At 52.1% G+C, this 19428-nt stretch overlaps 1 protein-coding gene across 1 annotated transcript in view; it reads right to left on the reverse strand.

Annotated features, from left to right (window-relative positions):
- TBCD (tubulin folding cofactor D) overlaps window positions 1-19428 on the reverse strand; it is a 181426-nt gene that overhangs the window by 136366 nt on the left and 25632 nt on the right. Inside the window, exon 7 of the mRNA XM_007456808.1 lies at window positions 15979-16111. Coding sequence (XP_007456870.1) covers window positions 15979-16111 — 133 coding nt within the window. The remainder of the gene's footprint in view (window positions 1-15978; window positions 16112-19428) is intronic.

Consider the following 19428-nt stretch of genomic DNA (forward strand, 5'->3'; position numbering starts at 1 on the left):
CCCCGCAGCGGGAGAGGCCACAACAGTGAGAGGCCCGCGTATCGCAAAAAAAAAAAAGAATTATTATTTAACTGGCAAGGCGCACTGGACCCCATCCCCTGACACCAGGTCCCGCCGGTGAAGGAGCTGCTCAGCCGAGGTGAAGAGGGTGAACACCATCCCAGACACTTAGTCAGTGGTGTTTCACGTGGAGACCAACCACCCGGGGGGCCCGGACACTCTGAAGCAGGCTCACAGGAGAACAGGACACAGGGCTCAGACCCACAGGCCCAGGACATCCCAACACTCAAAGCACCGTGGAACCCCCCAGCCAGTGGCCCATGGCTCCACCGCGTCTCCCGGCACACGTGATAAGGGCCTCACCTCAGCAGCCCTGCTCTGGCCCTGCTGCAAAAGCCCCTTGGCAGAAGCCATGCTCTCCTGCACGCCTCCTGCCCTTCTTCTCCCCGCAACAGCTCAACCCCCAACCACGAGCCAGCCATCAGATTAGGAAGCTCAGGGCGTGACCCACACTGCAAGTGGAGAAGGACCCCCGGACGTGCACAGGCCACCTCTGAAATATCCCCATTTCATGACTGGGAAACCACTCCCAAAACACTTGAAATCTTTGTCTTTACAATCTGGGTTTATGAGGAGGGGGGAAGTCACCTGCATCCCCTAGCTTCTTCCTGGGGAACTTTTTTTTTTTTTTTAATTTATTTTTGTCTGCACTGGGTCTTCGTTGCTGTGCATGCGGGTTTTCTCTGGTTGCGGCAAGTGGGGGCTACTCTTCGTTGTGGTGTGCAGGCTTCTCATTGAGGTGGTTTCTCTTGTTGTGGAGCACGGGCTCTAGGCACGCAGGTTCAGTTGTTGTGGCACGTGGGCTCAGTAGTTGTGGCTCGCGGGCTCTAGAGCGCAGGTTCAGTAGTTGTGGCACACGGGCTTAGCTGCTCCGCAGCATGTGGGATCCTCCCGGACCAGAGATCGAACCCATGTCCCCTGCATTGGCAGGCGGATTCTCAACCACTGTGCCACCAGGGAAGCCCCCTGGTGAACTTTTAAAGGAGTCAGGGACGTGGCTTGGTGGAAAGGAAGGAGGAAACCATCCTGCAGCTGGATGAGTCTGAGCAGGACGTGCGAGCCCCAGGGTGAGCCAGCCACAGCCCTGGGCACAACGCCCACCACCCTCCTCCTGCAGCAGAGGCCACGAGAGCAACCCCATCTACGCTGGCCATCAGCCTCCTGCCCCGACTGCCACAACAGGACCAGTGGACTGGCTCAGAAGGACAGACACCCAAGCTGGTGGCCGTGGAGCTGGTCTGGGACCAGGAGTAAGGAAAGGGTGGGCCACACCATGCAGCCCACTGCCGTCCCTCACCTGCCTCGCATCCCTCCAGCTCCGCTGCAGCCTCCATGCAGGCCACTGCCGTCCCTCACCTGCCACGCATCCTTCCAGCTCTGCCGCGGCCTCCCCCAGGAGCCAGGCCAGGCCTTCATACAGAACTCAGACAGTCCAGACCCCAGCAGTAAAGCTTACAGAACAGACCACTGTGGTTAGATATCTCTAACTTTAAAAAAACTAAATGTCAGGGTTCACATAAACAACCTGGATGCAACGGTCTAAGCTCCAAACTGCCTCACATACAAACCAGGACAGAGAACCTGGCCAAGGATGGGGCTTCACCAAGGGTCCAGCTCCTCCTCCAAGCAGGAGGCCCAGCCTGCAGGGCTGAAGGGGCGTCTCAGGGCTGGCCCAGCCCAGATCGCAGCGCCAGCGTGCCCTGCGGACTCATACCACCTCCCCTCTGTTTTGGGGGCACAAAGCCATCCACATGGCCAGTGCCACTGCACACAAAGACAACCGGTGCCACAAGGAAACAGCTGACAACACAACAAGCACACAAGTTATAAAAACCACTTGGGTCTCAATCAACTTTCAAAGTTATAGTAATTATACGCTTAAAAACACAAATAAATGTCTTGGTATAAAAATAACTAACATAAATTTTGCCAAATTTTCTAAAACCGTGAAGCACACTCTAGTACGCCAACAGCTCTATGGTAGAAAATACCACCAGGAAGACTGACCGTCTCAGCCGCTGAAGCACTAGAATTACTGCTGTCCTTTCCGAACCCTACCCACCCCAAGCTCCGCGCCGAGTCCGAGCAGCAAGAGGGGAGGGCTTGCCACACGCAGCTGCATGGCGGGCAGACACAGCCAGACTAACAGACATGAATGCACAGCTAAGCATCACTGAACTCAAAGTACCCACTCTGTGTTCTCTTCCAGTGGATACTACAATCAGAATTACTATCATGTGGGAAACAACAAAACTTTTTGTTTTAAAAAGAAGTCCTCAAAATGGTATGCTGATTATGTAGAATACACACTGAAGTATTGTGGAGTGATTTAATTTAAAACAGTTCAACAACACAAGTGTGTGGTTGTGTATTTTATTTTAATATACACACATGTGTGCACATGTGCACACACACACACACATGTATACATAAAAATAAAGTCAGGGATTCAAGGATTTCACAAAAGAGCCTACAGAAACTAAAAGGATAACAAAGGGATTTTATAAACAACTTTACAACAACAAATTAGACGGGACTTCCCTCGTGGCGCACTGGTTAAGAATCTGCCTGCCAACGCAGGGGACACGGGTTTGAGCCCTGGTCCAGGAAGATCCCACATGCCGCAGAGCAACTAAGCCCGTGTGCCACAACTACTGAGCCTGCCCTCTAGAGCCCACAAGCCACAACTACTGAGCCCTCATGCCACAACTACTGAAGCCCAAGCGCCCTAGAGCCCATGCTCCAAAACAAGAGAAGCCGCCGCAATGAGAAGCCCGCACACCACAATGAAGAGTAGTCCCTGCTCACCGCTACCAGAGAAAGCCCGCGCGCAGCAACAAGACCCAACACAGCCAAAAATAAATAAATATATATTTTTTTTTTTTAAAAAAAACAAATTAGACAACCCAAAGGAAGTGGATAAATTCCAAGACAAATTCCAAATAAGCAAAAATGACTTAAGAAATATAAAATCTGAATAGACTTGGATCATGTAAAGAAATTTAAATTAGTACTTTAGAATCTTTCCATAAAGAAAACCCCAGGCCCGCATGGCTTCACTAATGAATTCTAGCAAACATTTAAGGGAAAAATACATCCTACATAAACTTCAAGAAAACAGAGGAGGAACAGTTCCCGGTCCTCGCCTGATACAAAAGCCACAGACATCACAGGAAAACCGCAGATCAATGTCCCTCATGAACAAACATGTAAAAATCCTTAGGAGTTCCCTGGTGGCGCAGTGGTTAAGACTCCACACTCCCAATGCAGGGGGCCTGGGTTCGATCCCTGGTCAGGCAACTAGATCCCACATGCATGCTGCAACTAAGAGTTTGCATGCCACAACTAAGGAGCTGGCGAGCCGCAACTAAGACCGGAAGCAACCAAATAAAATTAATTAATTAATTAAATAATTTTTTTTTAATCCTTAACAAAGTACTAGCAAAATGAATCCAGGAACATATTAAATGGATTTTACTCCATGACCAAATGGGATTTATTCCCCACTTGCAAGGAATGCAAGGCTGGTTTAACATTCAAAAATTGATTTATATAATACATCATATTAGCAGAATAGAGAACAAAAACATACAATCAGCTCAGTAAAAGCAAAAAAAGCACCTGACAAAATCCAACACCCAGTCATGATAAAAGCTCCCCATCAACTACAAACAGAAGGGAACTTCCTCAATATGATAAAGAGCATCTATGAAAATCCACAGCTGGTATCATACTTAATGGTAAAAGACTGAACGCTTTCCCCTAAATAAATAGCAAGAAATCACAACAAATTTTCGATGGAGTGGTGAAAAGGTGCTCCACACTAGAAGTGGGGCTACAAGAGGAGGATCCAGCTTGTCCCAGATGACCCTGAGGGGCTCCACAGAGTCAGCAAAAACACAGAGCAGAATCTTCCAGAAGGGTGGAAGGGGGTCTAAGCAATCAACAAAATAAATTAGAAGTAGACCATATTAAGGGCTAGTGAAGAAAAGGATAAGCAAACTACAAGAAAATCAAAACTGTACAAGTTGTGGTCCACATGTGAAAGAAACAAAAATAAGACAGGGGCTTCCCTGGTTGCACAGTGGTTGAGAGCCCGCCTGCCGATGCAGGGGACACGGGTTCGTGCCCCGGTCCGGGAAGATCCCACATGCCGTGGAGTGGCTGGGCCCGTGAGCCATCGCCGCTGAGCCTGCGCGTCCAGAGCCTGTGCCCCGCAACAGGAGAGGCCACGGCGGGGAGAGGCCCACGTACCGCAAAAAAAAAAAAAAAAGACAGTATTCTGATCAACGGGAATGTTAGAAAGTAGACTCCATCTGACATTAATACCAGGCACAACGCTCCTTCATAAGGACCCTGGGACTGCAGAGCAGAAAACGAACCCCTGTCATGAACGTTATTGACTGTAAAAGTTACAAACCAATAATTCTAAGCCCAAGACTTAAAGAAGGATACAGAACAGAAGGGAAATGCTGCCAACTCGTATCATGTACAAGTGAATGCACACAGGCACTGGCTGAGAAGAAGCAACGGGCGAGGCAGGCAGCAGGGGAGGAAAAGCACCATGACATCCTCTTACAAAGAGGGGTGGGATCAGGAGACCCTGTGGAGAGGGGATGGCAGAGGAAACAGGTCCAGAGCACCTAAAAACAGTGACATTGTCAACAAAGCTGAGAGATAGCAGGAGGGGCATCAGCAAGCCAGCAGATGGGCTTGAGCACATCGTGCAGGAGGAAGGGGCAGCAATCACCCTCAGCACAAAGCGGGCTGTCTCCGGGAGAAGGGGCTGTGCTGACAAGAGCAGACAAGGGCTGATGTGTTTTCATCACCAAGCCTCTGGACTGCTTAATCTCTTCACTAAGTGTAGAATAAAAATGATTTTTCAAAGAAGGAGCTCTTCCTACACTACCCACTGAATGTGCTGAGGATTCTCCACGAATGTCGCACAGAGAAGCATCCAGACCCCTGACCACCTGTGTGACGGGGCAGGAAGGCACCCTCTCTGAATCTCAGTTTCCTCAGTAAACGACATGCGGCAGTGATGGTACCAGTTCACTGAGCCACTCAGAGAATAAAATGCAAATGAACATAAAATGCAATTATATATAATTGTCTCCTACCTGATAAACACAGACATATTCCTTTCATTTGTCCGAAAACTATTTTCTTTTAAGAACTCTTCCCTAGGTTTCATTTACAAAATTTAAAGTTAACTTACTCCATGTAAATTCAAATGCATCCAATTTAATATATTTTAGACATAAGTCATCCATTTTCAGAACAATTACTCCTGAGCAGAAACACTTGGTTCCTTCCATGCGAGGACTTGGAGTCCGGGAGGGAGCCAAAAGCACCAAAATACCCACTTACAGTCTGCAGACCAGTGGTATGATGGGGTCCACACAACGTGCGATGAGATGCCTAATAGTGCTGGGGGGGGGGGGGGGGGGGCGGGGGGGGGGGGGCGGTGGTGTCATAAACAAACCTCACCGAGAAGCTTCCCTTCAGCAGCTCTCAGCACAGGGACAAGGTCTACCAATGGCCACCCCATGCAGGCGGGCCGCGGGTACACTGTTCTACTGGAGCATCGGGTCAGACAGGCACCTTGGCCAGTTCACCCCCCTCACTCCTGGCAGCTTTGTTATGAATAGAGCAGAGCCTCCTTTTACTCTCAAATACACAGTGTGGATAAAAATCATACGGTCACCCTATGTGGCAAGTTCTCTGACCGCCTCCCCTCCACGGCTGGGGTCTCTGGGGTCAATGCCTCCCTCCCTGGGGCCAGGGGGTCTTCCAGCTGCTTCAACCAAAAGAGCCAGGCAGAAGCAACACTGCGGCAGCGAAGCCCAGGACCCTCTGCCTGGGACACTCCCCCTAGAAACCCAGTAGCCACATGCAGAGGTGTCACGCAGGAGCCACAGTCCAAAGGCCCAGCTGGGCCTAACCCTTCTAGTCACCCACACATTGCGGGCTTCTCAGGCAAGGCCCTTGGCAGCAAGGGGCAGAGACAAGCGCCCCCCCCCAGCCCATTCCCTGGCCTGTCAGGACCCATAGAATCCAAACACAACAGCTGCTGTGCAAAGCCACAGGCTTAGGGGGTGGCTTGTCCACGACAGACACAACTCCCTCCTTAGGATACGTGTGAGGGACTGAAATCTCACCCTGCAGGCACCATCCTGGCAGCAGTGTGCGGGACACATGGGGAGGCCACTCTCAACGTCCAGGAAGCTGAGGTGGGGCGCCTAGACCAGGGCAGACGGTCTGCAGGGGGAGGGAGGCTGGACAGGCAACGGCAGGAAACAGAACTGACAGCACCTGGTGACCACTTAAACGCTCTTTGGTCTCATTCACTGATAAATAATAATAATTTAAAATACGAGGAAAGGCCCCAAATGCTCTCACACGTGAACATCCTTCATTTGCCAAATTCCTTACAAAGTCTAAGTAAGAGAAAAGAACAGGTAGTGAAGACTTCCCAGGACAACTGTCACTGACAAAGCCCACCACTGGGCACGGGCAGATGGTGATAGGCCCCCATGGTCCCCACCCCACAGAGGGGACCAGCCCCGAGGCCAGGCTGCAGGCCACTGTCTGGACCAAAGGGGACCCAAAACCCCATCTTTTATGGGTTCAAGGTGGGTTCTTTTTTTTTTTTGCGGTACGCGGGCCTCTCTCACTGTTGTGGCCTCTCCCGTTGCAGAGCACAGGCTCCGGACGCGCAGGCTCAGCGGCCATGGCTCAAGGGCCTAGCCGCTCCGCAGCATGTGGGATCTTCCCGGACCAGGGCACGAACCCGTGTCCCCGGCATCGGCAGGCGGACTCTCAACCACTGCGCCACCAGGGAAGCCCAAGGTGGGTTCTTTTTATCCCTACACTTTTCCTGACCTTGAAGCCCATAGGATTTCTCAGGGGCGGGGGTGCTCTGTACGCACAAAGGCAAAGGTCACAGGACTTACGGACTCTCCCATGAACAGACTCAGAAGGGCTAAAGGGATGAAAAGGAACAAAAATCACAGAGGACCAGGGCTTTGATTTTGTTTCTTAGTCTATTTTTCCACGTAAAGTAGAGCCGTCTTCACTGCCCTTCCCTTCTGAGAGCACACGGTCCAACCCGGCATGTGCAGAGAACAGTGACCCCCAGCAACGGGAGGAAGCGGCCGACAGAAATGCTCTCATCTTCAGATGGTCAGGAGGATCCATCAGCCGAGCCACTAAATGGGGAGTGTACCCCATTTTTCATGGAAGCATAAAACATGAGCCAACTGAAAACCACCAGCTGGAAGCACACACTCCATACAAGCCATCACACCACAGAGAGATGAGACCATATAGCACACCCGAGGAGAGATGACTGCCAGGTCTGTTCCTGTTGTTCTAGAAACCAGCACAGCACAAAGTGCAAACAAATGCATTTCTCAGTAATCACTCTAAACCACCACACCTTCCAATCACTACCCACCCAAGCCAGCTCTTCTGCACCATGCAACCAGCTTCCCTCCCCAGGCCATGTTCTCCAGCCATAAATCACAGGCTGTCGGCTGTTGAGAGCAAGTCCGCCCGGCTGCCAAGCAGGAGATGCTGGTCTGAGGCCCCTGAAGGCACCACTGAGTCAAGGGCAAGAAAAGCAGCTCCACCCTAGGCCCTGGGAGAAAGGGGCCCACACCACACGGCTCAGGGGTGCCACTTACTAGCACCCAAGAATTACCCTGTGAGCTGATGAGCACTGGCACTGAGGGGCACCTCACTGCATGACGGCCCCATTCCCAGTCCCTCAGAAAGACGTGACATCACAAATGCACCGACCAGCAGACAGCATGGGGCTCAGGCAGGGCAAGCTCCCCCATTCTGTGCTCCTGAGTCCTGTCCCAGGGCAACAGAGGGGACCACGCCCCAGTATCACAGCTGTTCCTGGATGTGCACACGCGAAGGGGACAAAACGTAAACAGGAAGGACCATCAGCACTGACACAACAGTTTCAGGCTGGACGCCACTCCAGAGCTTGACTGATGGTCCTTGCTGGAGCCACAGAGCCGAGCCAGGACCAAACCTTCCATGGAAGGCAACAAAGCCCAACAGCTTGGCGCCCTCTGAGTAACACTCAAGGGCGCTATACAGACGAATTCTCTTAACTCACGCTCCAGGCCCCCCTTCCCTGCAGGTCAGAGGAGAAGAACCCCACCACCTGCACCACCCTCCGCCCCGACACACACACACACACACACACACACACACACACACACACACACACACACACACACTACTGGCTTGCAAAAATAAAAGGGAGGGGGAGGGCCACCACCACCCCAAGAAATGACAGTAACCTGAAACTGTACAGGGGAGCACTAAGAAATACAGGAGGACAACTGGCCTGAAGGCCATGCCCACCAGACTGTGCTCAGGACCAGGCCTGAGGGAGGGGAGGGGGCAAGCCAGCCCAACCAGAGGCACCTCCCACCCCAAGAAAAAGCAAGACATCTGTTCTCTCGAGAGGGTGCCTGGTTTACTTCCTCAGGACAGCATACATTAAGGGGAAAACAAAAAACTTCCAAATGTGGAAAAATTTTAGTTGTTGAAATTGAGTTTTCAATGGCTAGGATAAACAGCTGATTATTATCAGCTAGGACCCAGAATGAAAAAATACAATTCTGATAAAATACACTTATATCAAGTAAACTATAAAGGAGTTTAAGTACACAAATATGTAAATAAAAATTAACTTCAAAAAGAAATGTTTAAATGATCAAAATAATCACATTAGTTTTATCTTCCCATTATGTGTTAAATCTTTTCCTAACCTAACAGTGAAATCCCAATCATAAACACACACCTTCACAGGAGGGGAGACAGCCCGCCCCGCCCCGCCCCAGTCCCTGACTGCAGCTTCCTGCGTCCTGTCTGGAAGATGAGGCTGCATGGTACACAAGAGCCCAGAGGACACTTGACGACTGTGACCTCCTGTTTTCAGATGTCAATCTGCTTATAACGACGTATTCCACCACCTTATTATCTACCCAGCTTCCTCAAATGTTCTAAACAGCCCCCGCGGAAGTCAGGATCCTAATAACAAGCTGCATTAAGATGTTCCCGTTTAAATGACCCCTCCTAGACCCTAGCGTTCGGGCTGCCTGTGGTCCTACTACACAGAGGGGCCCAGCTTTCCAGGGCAGGGGGCGGACGACTGGGAGGCCACTCGGGGTGGCCCTCGTCCAGCCCACCCACCCCAAGACAGCGTGGTCAGACTCTACAAACCATGAGCAACCACACAAAGGTACAGGCAGAAGCGGGCTTTCTACCGCCCCTAATACAGGAATTTCAAACACCATTTAGCAAAAAAAGCTAAAAGCTCTTCCCTTAAAAGGGTCAGAATCAGTCTGAAGGGCAGCAAAGACGCTGCCCCACCTCGACCTCCACTATGGGAAGAGCAAGCCTGAGGATGGCAAAGAACTGCCATCTTGGAGCGAGAGCCAGACCAGTCGACTCCAGTCTCTCCCGAACATGCCTTGTTAGGTCCACTTAGTGCTAATGATTCTTCAGATAAAAATCAATTCTCAGTCGATTCACAAGTACCAAAAACACTGATTATACATCTCCTATTTGCCTAACAAAGTGACGTGTAAAGGATGCAAAAGGCACAATTCCTTCCACAGAAACTCAGAAATGATCAACATAAAGCCTGCAGTTCCCAGAGCAGAGATCAGAGGAGGAGGCTGTGACACACAGGGGAGCGTCCCAAAAAGAGCTGGCTCGGACGCAGGAAGTGGCAGGGGTCGTGCTCTGGTGCCAAGCCCAGGGGGAGGAGGGGGCTCTGTGCGAAAGTGAGACAAGAGGAGACACAAGGAGGAAAGGGAGGAAGAACCTCGCCTGGGACCAGATGGGCAGAGCTGAGCCCACTGACGGGCTTTGACAGGGCAGGCGACCTGGGCAGCAGAAAGCAGCATGGGACCCAGAACACCCAGAGGCGGTTGTCACTGCCCAGAGGGACCCTCCAGACTGGGCCAGCCCCTGAATGGAGGGAGGGCAGCAGCAGGCAGATGGCCGAGAGGACCCTGGACAGGGTGGAGGATGGGCCAGGGAAGCAGCCAGCACAGCCCAGCGAGCACCGGACCAGTAAAGGAGGGCAGGGCTGCGGAGACGCCTCAAGCCACCTCCCCACCTTGGGGCTCGGCCCTGGACTTAGCCTGTGAGAGCACAGACAGCGCCGGCCAGCATCCTCCTCTGCAGCTGGGTCTCACTCGCAACTCAGGCGGGAGGAGGGAAAAGCCACAGCACAAGACGCTACCTTGACCTGCGGAGCCTGAAGCACAACAGGTGCACAGAACCAGGGCTCTGGGACCAAGGATAGAAACCAAGGACTAAGGTCAGTGGAGAATCGGGCACAGACAGAGCCTGAGGGACCCCTGCGCTGGAGGGAAGGTGAGGGTGGCCAGGCAGCCAGGTAAGTGGGGGCTACAAGGTGGGGCACCACGGTGGAGGGACACTGGCCAAGCAGTCTGCATTTGTCTCACAGAGCACAGCGCTCTGTGTTTGTCTCTCATACAAGAGGCAAAGGCACAGCGATGGCTAAGCCCCTTCCCGTGCAAGCGTGGGCCCAGGCTGGCTGCCTGCAAGCACACACCTGTCCAGCAGGACACGTCACCCCATTCACACAGCAGGTGTACAAACCAGGCCGCCGGTGAACGGAGACAAGCCTCACACAGTGCGTGTTCTAACAAGACCCGTGCACTGGGCAGCCCGCCACGCATAAAACAGTCACGTGAGATTAAAGCAGCCTCAGAGTTGGCTGCTCCACATCTTAGACCCCCAAGGAAACTGAAGATGCCTTATTTCACCTGAATCCTATAGGAGCACATGAACATTACATAAACATCCACACCCTGAAAATGGTCACATTCAAATGGTTCTACCACATTTTCCTCCACTGGAAACCCTGCCCCAGGCAAGTGCTATGACTAAAAAGCCCAGTTTGGTTAATTTGTCCTCTGGCCAAACAACTTTAATGAAACCACAGGGTGCCGTTTCCAAAGAATCCTGAAAGAGGAATCAAAGCCACATGAGAAATGTTCTGGGTAAGCAAGTGCCTTCTCTTCACGTTCAGAGGTGAGCTCACGCCACGCTCTGAGGCCAGAGGCCTGCTGCTTCCCTTCCGCAGACGGGGGCATGGAGAGGGGCTGCCCCCGCTGGGATCTCAGGTGCTGCTGTAGGACCCGCCCCTCCCTAGGGGACAGAGCCAACCACGTCTGGAGTCTGGGGCGCGCATCCAGGGTGCGGCCTGCCCGTCCGAGGGTGCGGGTCACCTGCTCGATAGCCACCCTGACCTGGACACGAGGCTCCTCCACGTCCTTAAACCACATGCCAAAGCAGGGCCCCTGCCCTCCCCGTAAGGGGCTTAGGCTGTGGGACTGTGGGCATCTGCCGTCTTCACTTCCATGATCTTTAATCTTGTTTGTGACTGCTTTACCCTTTAACAAGGTGTACTTCTGACAGTGACAGAACAGACAGAAGAACCCTCACTGTGAAGAGGGGACAACCCCAGCAGCAGCAAACAGAATGGCGTGCCCCCGTCCACTGCCCGCCCTCGGGAAGCACACAGAGCCACCTGTCAGTCAGTCTCCAATCTGAGAAGCCAGAGCGGAGACGGCATGCCTGCCAGTGTGAGCAGAGCGCAGCAAGTTCAAATGGCCACCAGCCTCAATTTTTAATATTGTGTTTCCCTTCCTTGAATTTCCTAGATTTCCATTAATCCTGATGCTTAAAGAGGGACTAAGCCAAAGGGTGTTTCAAAGATCTACAGTAAAGAGGCCTTCCAATGAAATGAAGTTGCCAAACACTTATTTCCCTGCCAGAGGGTTAAAAATCATCCCTGCAAGAGGAATAGGCTTCAAGGGAAATAAAAATCAAGCGCCAGTTTCGATGGTACTTGTTACGAGTCCACCTGTTTCGCCTAACCCACACTAATGAGCAGGTGGATAGAATGAAGCCAAGTGCATCGAAGGAGGCAGACGCAATCCTGAAGCGCCGCACACCTGCAGGTTTCATCAGGCACAGGGGACACCCAGCCTTCCCGTTCAGGTCTGACAAGCTCATGGCGAAACCGCTCCCACACGGGAGAGTTCAGCACCAACACTGTCTCCTCCTGCCCAGGCAGCAGTAGCAGCAATTAAACCAAATTTCTCCTTCAAAAAAAGGAAAGGAAAGAACGTGCATGATTCCAGAAAGACCTGGGTTTTCCAGAGGAAGCACTGGGCTTTTGAAGGCTCCAGAAGGATGTGCCTGCCCTGGGAGCTGTGGGAGGGCCAGGCCTCCCCTCCCCTGGCAGGGCTCTTACACCAGGTGATACCCTCACTGAGGGCGCATCTCCCCAACATCTCCGGGGTGCGGCTGCCAAAGGGCCTCGGCCCCGCAGGGCTTCCTCCTCTGGGCCGACAAGCGGGCAGGGACACAGGGTTCAACTTTGCTAAGCCTTTGGGAAAATCATTTTATTCCTCAGGAGGAAGAGAAAACGGAGGCCTTCTCTCCTCCTGAGTGTCAAACGGGGAGATGTCCCAATAAAAAGCACTTCCCCACTCATGGCTAGTGAAGGGGCCAGCAGGAGGGCAGCAGCAGGCTTGCCAACGCCTGTGCCCCACCCGGGGAAGAAGGAACAGAACTTGGGAACAGGGTTTCCCTGGTGGCACAGTGGTTAAGAATCCGCCTGCCAATGCAGGGGACACAGTTTCAAGCCCCGGTCTGGGAAGATCCCACATGCCGCACAGCAACTAAGCCCGTGCACCACAACTACTGAGCCTCAGCTCTAGAGCCCGCAAGCCACAACTACTGAAGCCCGGGTGCCTAGAGTCCGTGCTCTGCAACAAGAGAAGCCACCGCAGTGGGAAGTCCTCACACCGCAATGAAAAGTAGCCCCCGCTCGCCGCAACTAAAGCCCACACACAGCAATGGAAACCCACCATAGCCAAAAATAAAATAAATTAATTTTAAAAAAAACTTGGGAACAACCTAGTGACAAGCAGTAAGGGGATCAAAAACATTAAAAAAAAAAAAAAAAAAGGACCCGTGGGCCCAACCCACGGGTTGGGCAGAAAAGTGGCCCCACGACCTTCTCACCAAAAAAGCACTGGTGCCCCCAGGACCCTCGCTGGTGGCCTGAACACACAGGCCTGCCGCTGCCAGTCCAGGCAGGGGTTACACAGGCCTCGCCAGCTGCACGCCCCAGGGGTGGTCACTGCTGGCTCCAGCCCCATGGTGGAGGCACCTGTGGCTCAGCTACCCTGACCTGAACACAGCAATGGCCTCTGGAGAGGCAGCTTCCAGGCCAGGGGGGCCTGGCAGGAGACCCCAGGAGCCTGTCAAGGACACAGATTCCAGACTGGGGGAAGGAGGTCTAAAGCAGGACAAAAGTGAGTCAGGAAGCAGCACCAGCGTCTGGGCGGGTCTACCCTGCAAGGCCAAGTGGACCGACAGGCTTGGCTGTGTTCATCAGACCCTTGTTTCTCTGTGACCTAAGACTTCTCAATGTGACTCATGCAAAAAACTAAGAATCCACTTACACTCAAACTTTCAAATAAACCATCTCAGCTGCATCCACCCATCCTTCACCAGGGCTGGATGCTCTGCACTACCTCCCTCCCCTGCCCGCCCAGGACCCCTGCAGCGATGGCCTGGTGACCAGGACCACCCCCTCCCCTCTTGTCAACACTCAGCATCGTTCCTGGCCAGCCATCTCCAGCACTGACCCCCATCATAGCAATAAAGTCCTCCTTAAGCACCTCCCCACACATGCAGCTGGAACGAGAGCCACCTACAGGCACAGGCTGATACCTGTGTGCGTGTTCCATCAATATCACAGGTGCGCCAGCCATAACAATTTTTTTAAAACCTCAGAAACACAGAAAAAATATTTAAATTTTTGTTAAACTGGGGCTTCCCTGTTGGCGCAGTGGTTGAGAATCCGCCTGCCATTGCAGGGGACACGGGTTCGAGCCCTGGTCCAGGAAGATCCCACATGCCGCAGAACAACTAAGCCCATGCGCCACAGCTTCTGAGCCTGCGCTCTAGAGCCCGTGAGCCACAACTGAGTCCGCGTGCTGCAGCTGCTGAGGCCCATGCGCCTAGAGCCCGTGCTCCACAAGAGAAGCCACTGCAATGAGAAGCCCGTGCACCGCAGCGAGGAGTAGCCCCTGCTAGCTGCAACTAGAGAAAGCCCGTGCACAGCAATGAAGACCCAAAGCAGCCGAAAATAAATAAATAAATTTTAAATAAATTATTGTTAAACTTCAAAAAAAAACAACCTGTTGCTACTATTGTAGCAAGGAAATTGAAAATATACGCTCAAACAAAAACTTATACACAAAATTTTGGATCAGCATTATTCAGAGTAACTAAGAATTCCCATACAGTGGAGTATTGACCGTAAGAAGGAACAAAGCACTGACACAGGCTACAACGTGGAGGAACCGTGAACACATGATGCTAAAGGAAAGAAGCCAGACTCAAAAAGTCACATTGCACATGATTCCACTGTATGAAATGTCCAGAATAAGCAAACCCAGAGAGACAGAAAGTAGATCACTGGTTGCCAGGGGCTGGGGGATGGCAGGGGAGGAACAGGGAGGGACTGCTAATGCGTTTAGGGTTTCCTTTAGGGGTGATGAGAGTATTCTGGAATTAGACAAGTGATGGTTGTACCCTGTACGTATACAAAATAATCACTGAACTATATACTTTAAAAAGGTGAATTATGTGAATTACATCTCAACTTTTTAAAAGCCATTCTAAGTATAACATATCACATTTATTTACAGAATGAAAGAACACATGAATAAACAGATCACCTCATCAGACTACAGGAACATGTTTTATTTTCCCAGGTTTCTTTTTAAAACGTCTTGAGATACGCTCATCATTTAAATGCCAATCCTTCCTGAAGACAATGGCATCATAAATGAAAAGACACAGATGAGAGAACATTCTAGGTGCAAGGCAGGCAGGGAGGAGGACTGTCCTCTCCGATCCTCCCACCTCCTGTCCCTCCGCCCCAGGACATCACACCAACAGCCCCACTTCCCTCAGGCCCTCACGCTTCCTACACCCCGCCAGAACCTGCAACAGCCAAGGAAAGGAAATGGGATGACACCCAAGAAGACGACATCACGCTGAGTCACGGCCCAAACGCCACCATTTAAATAGTCCAAATGCCCTGCTCTCCTCAAAGTGGGCCCTGAGCTCTCCAGCTTCAGAGACAAGGGCAAGGACGAAATCACACCCACTGCAATGAAAGAGCAAGGACCACAAGGCCCAGGGAGGGGAGCCCTGATCCCAGAGCATCAAGTGTGGCAGCCTCCCCTCCCCTGCAGAGTTTAACCAATTAAACTCAATTGATCTTTCCTCCTAGAAAAGGCACCACCAGACAAGCAAAGCAGGCAGCCAGGAAACGGTGGGAGCTCTCAGGCCAGGGGCCAGGTCTGCGCTCAGTACAGTGGTTACAAATACCCTGAGTATCTGAACAAGACCAAATTTCAAACCACCTGCCTTATTTCCTTCAAGCTGGTTCCAATCATTTTTCCCTGTAACACATCTGAGCAGCAGGAAGCTCGAGGAGGACACGAGCCCCTACCTGCCTGCTGGCTCCAGCTCTGCGGGCATTGGTGCCCCCTGGAGGCGATGCGCAGGGTTACCAGTCCACGCCCTTCCCCAGAGCAGAAAGCCCATCGCTAACAATGCAGGGCCAGCCCTCAGTCACAGGGCCCAGTGCAAAGCAGCAGAGAAAAGAAACCGTGTTCACTGTTCTGTCGGAGTTCAACATCTCCTCCTGTGTTCCAACCACTTCCCCATGAAACCAAGGTAAACAGGGCTTGTCCCCAGGGTTCTGACAGCCCCACGAGCTGACCGCTGACCGCCCCGCACCACTGGGACAGTGTTTACCAGGGCCTGCAGCATCCCGTCCATGGCGATGACCCCCTCGATGGTCTGGAAGGAGGAGCAGGCCAAAGTGCATAGGCTCCAGTCCAGGAAACTCGCCATCTTCTTCTGCTTAACGTCGGGCCGCGTGACAAACCTGCCAAAAGGGGACAGACAGGTAGGTGACAGCTCGAGCGAGGCCCCAGCTACCAAGAGCTCACCCTTTCCTGGCCCACTGCCACTCTCCAACCTAAGACCCTGGCTCTCAGGTGGCAATTCCTACCACCACCTCTCTGGGGTTTCACACAGTCCCCACCCCCCAACACTTCCCGCCTCCTGAGCCCCCTCATCCCGAGACCCTGTGTAGCATGGGACCACCTTCACCTCAGCCCACCCACGCCCACTCCTCGGCCCAACTCTGTATCCTTCACCTTGGGACCCCATGCTGCCACCTGCGACCTCCCTCTCTGCATCTGCCATGGGACTCCTTCCCCGTCCTCTCTGCCTGCTGCACATGCCATGCAGAACTCCAACTGTGTCCACGGCCCCATCGTCCCCACCGCAGGCGTCTGCTCAGTGCTGCACTCCCGGAGTGCTGGCTCTCGCCCACCCTCCTGTACACTGGTCTGGGCCGGCAGCCACCCTCGGGCTCCCACACTGAAGCCCAGGCCCCCTTCACTCCTCTCCAACCAGTGCACACACCCATCCCCCAGCTCTCTGACTCAGGCTGAGCCCCTGCCCTCCTGGGGAAGCTTGCAGTCTTGGGGCAGAAACACAGGAAACAGGCAAACAATGAGAAGGAAACAGTTGAGTGAGGGGAGGACAGCAGGCGTGGGAGGTGACCTGTGAGGACCTCTCGCTCCCCTAGCTGGCCCCACAGACCACCCCCAGAGAGGGCTCGGCACCAATACCACAGAAACACGCCAGGTGGCACTACCCTGGGGGCAGCACTCGACATGCCTGGCTCTGTCCTCTGCACCCCTGCGGGAGCCTCCTGTCCTGACCAGAAGCCCCCACAGTCCCTTCTTCCCTCAAAACAGCCACCGCCGCTCCGCGCGAGAAGATGCTCAGCCAGCGCAGGGATTACACTGCGGCCACATAGAAGGTCTCCGTGTCAGTAAAACAAAGCTGCCACGACTGTCTTCGCCCACCCCCATCAGGGTACACACCCAGAGACTCGGTCCCCGAGGATTTACCAAAATTTAGGATGCTGGTTACAAAAGCGAACTCACACGCCACCCCTGCCGGCCAAGAAGTTGCATTACGGCGGGTCTGAGAAGAGGGCCCAGGAATTTCATAAAATCTGCACCTCAGAGTGATCATCTAAAATGGATAACTGGTATTATATACCCTATCTCAATGTCCTTGGCCCTGTTTAAAGCCCCTTGATTCTGGAGGGGGCCACAGGATGAGGGTCACACCCACAGTGACCTGATCCTCAGCCTGAAGACAACAGCCGGCCGACACTCACCCTGCATGTGGGCAGGCACAGCGCCTGCAGTGGGGTGGCCCTCAGGACAGGTGAGGTCACAGGCACAGAACGGCCCACAGGGCTGGTAAGCGGCCCTGCTGGGACCCAAAGCCCAACTTGGAGACATGAGTCACAGCGCCAGCCACTCAGGGGCCACGCACCCTGCTTCCTAAACCCACTCATCTGCTGAGCAGGCAGGAGGCTGATGTTCTGTGTGCAGCCTGTAGCGGCCAACTTCCATTCCTGGGCAAAATCACACAAGGTGAGTTTCCAAATTACAGTAAAAACCTAAGGCTCCTTTGAAAGATTTAAGCAAATAGGTTATTTTATATTTTTTATTTTTCTCTCTAAAAAAGAAAATGTTATGTTCGCAGAAGAGGTCCAAAAGTACAGATAAGCAAAAATGGAAGATACCTATCCCACAGATGTAACACACAGAACGAGACCCTTCTACACAAACTGAAAGATCTCTGAATCCTACACTTCCTTCCCTTTTAGGAAAAGTTACATCACAGACTACATCTACTTTCAATGTGGAACTCAGCTAACATGTGCAGGTGTTTAGAGACCCCACTGTCTTTCTCTCAGGAAGGTAATCTCCACAAGAATGATCAGCAAAACCTTAACTACAGGACTAGACCTACCAGAGGGACAAAGGGCAAAACACCAGTGGGACACACTGCTGCTCCGGACCCTTGTCAGTACTGTTACGACAGAGTATCTGGTCTGAGAGTGAAACAGTACGGGTGAAGTGACAAACCCTATTTTGTGTAAGAACTTACTTTGTGTGTGTGTTTTTTTTTTGTTTTTTTTTTTGTTTTTTTTTGCGGTACGCGGGCCTCTCACTGTTGTGGCCTCTCCCATTGCGGAGCACAGGCTCCGGACGCGGAGGCTCAGCGGCCATGGCTCACGGGCCCAGCCACTCCACGGCATGTGGGATCTTCCCAGACCGGGGCACGAACCCGTGTCCCCTGCATCGGCAGGCGGAATCTCAACCACTGCGCCACCAGGGAAGCCCACTTTGTGTGTTTTTTTAAATTAATTAATGGAAAAGTTAGATATTCACAAAATGGTGGTAGAATTTAGTTACCTGTAAGAAGGAAAAAAATCTATCATATATCCTATACCAAAAGAAATTCCAAATGGATTAATAATTCTATATTAAACAATAAAAAGGTAGAAAAATATAAATGATTCTTTGTAAAATCTCTTAATAGGGTAAGCCTTCAAGCATAAAAGTAAAAATAACTAAATAAATAAAAGGAAAAAAGTTACTATTTTGACATAAGAATTAAAACTTTAGTCCAAAGAAGAAAGTAAAAGGCTACCAACCCACTGGAGTAGGTATCACACCCTCCTCTAGCTAACATCCTTCACAGAGAAAGCTCATACTACTGGAGAAAAAGCACCAAGAAGCCCACAGATATTAGAAATCAGGTCACTACACAGGACATACGATGTCTGAAATAAGACTCATGTGTTAAAGCTCACCAGCGATCAGTGAAATCCAAACTAAATGTTAGTAATAAACAAAACAATGCACAATCCAACTGGGGGAAGAGGGCTGTTCTTGAGGCTGCCCATGATTGCAGAAGTCCTGAAAACACTCCCAAGAGTCACCCAGCGACAGGTGTATAGACTCAACAATGTCCTTGTGTCCTGTGACTCAGAAGTCCACCTCTAAGGGCCTGGCCTAAGAAAATAATCCCAAATACCAAAACAGGTTTACACCCAAAGCTAGTCATTACGTCACTGCTTATAAGAGGAAGGACGTGAGAAAGCTGGTCAGAGTAACTAAAAACAGTGGAATCTAGGGCTTCCCTGGTGGCGCAGTGGTTGGGAGTCCGCCTGCTGATGCAGGGGACACGGGTTCGTATCCTGGCCCGGGAAGATCCCACATGCCGCGGAGCGGCTGGGCCCGTGAGCCATGGCCGCTGAGCCTGCGCGTCCGGAGCCTGTGCTCCGCAACGGCAGAGGCCACAACAGTGAGAGGCCCGCGTACA

The sequence above is a fragment of the Lipotes vexillifer genome, unplaced genomic scaffold (assembly GCF_000442215.2).
Source record: "Lipotes vexillifer unplaced genomic scaffold, Lipotes_vexillifer_v1.1 scaffold299, whole genome shotgun sequence".
Lineage (NCBI taxonomy): Eukaryota > Metazoa > Chordata > Mammalia > Artiodactyla > Lipotidae > Lipotes > Lipotes vexillifer.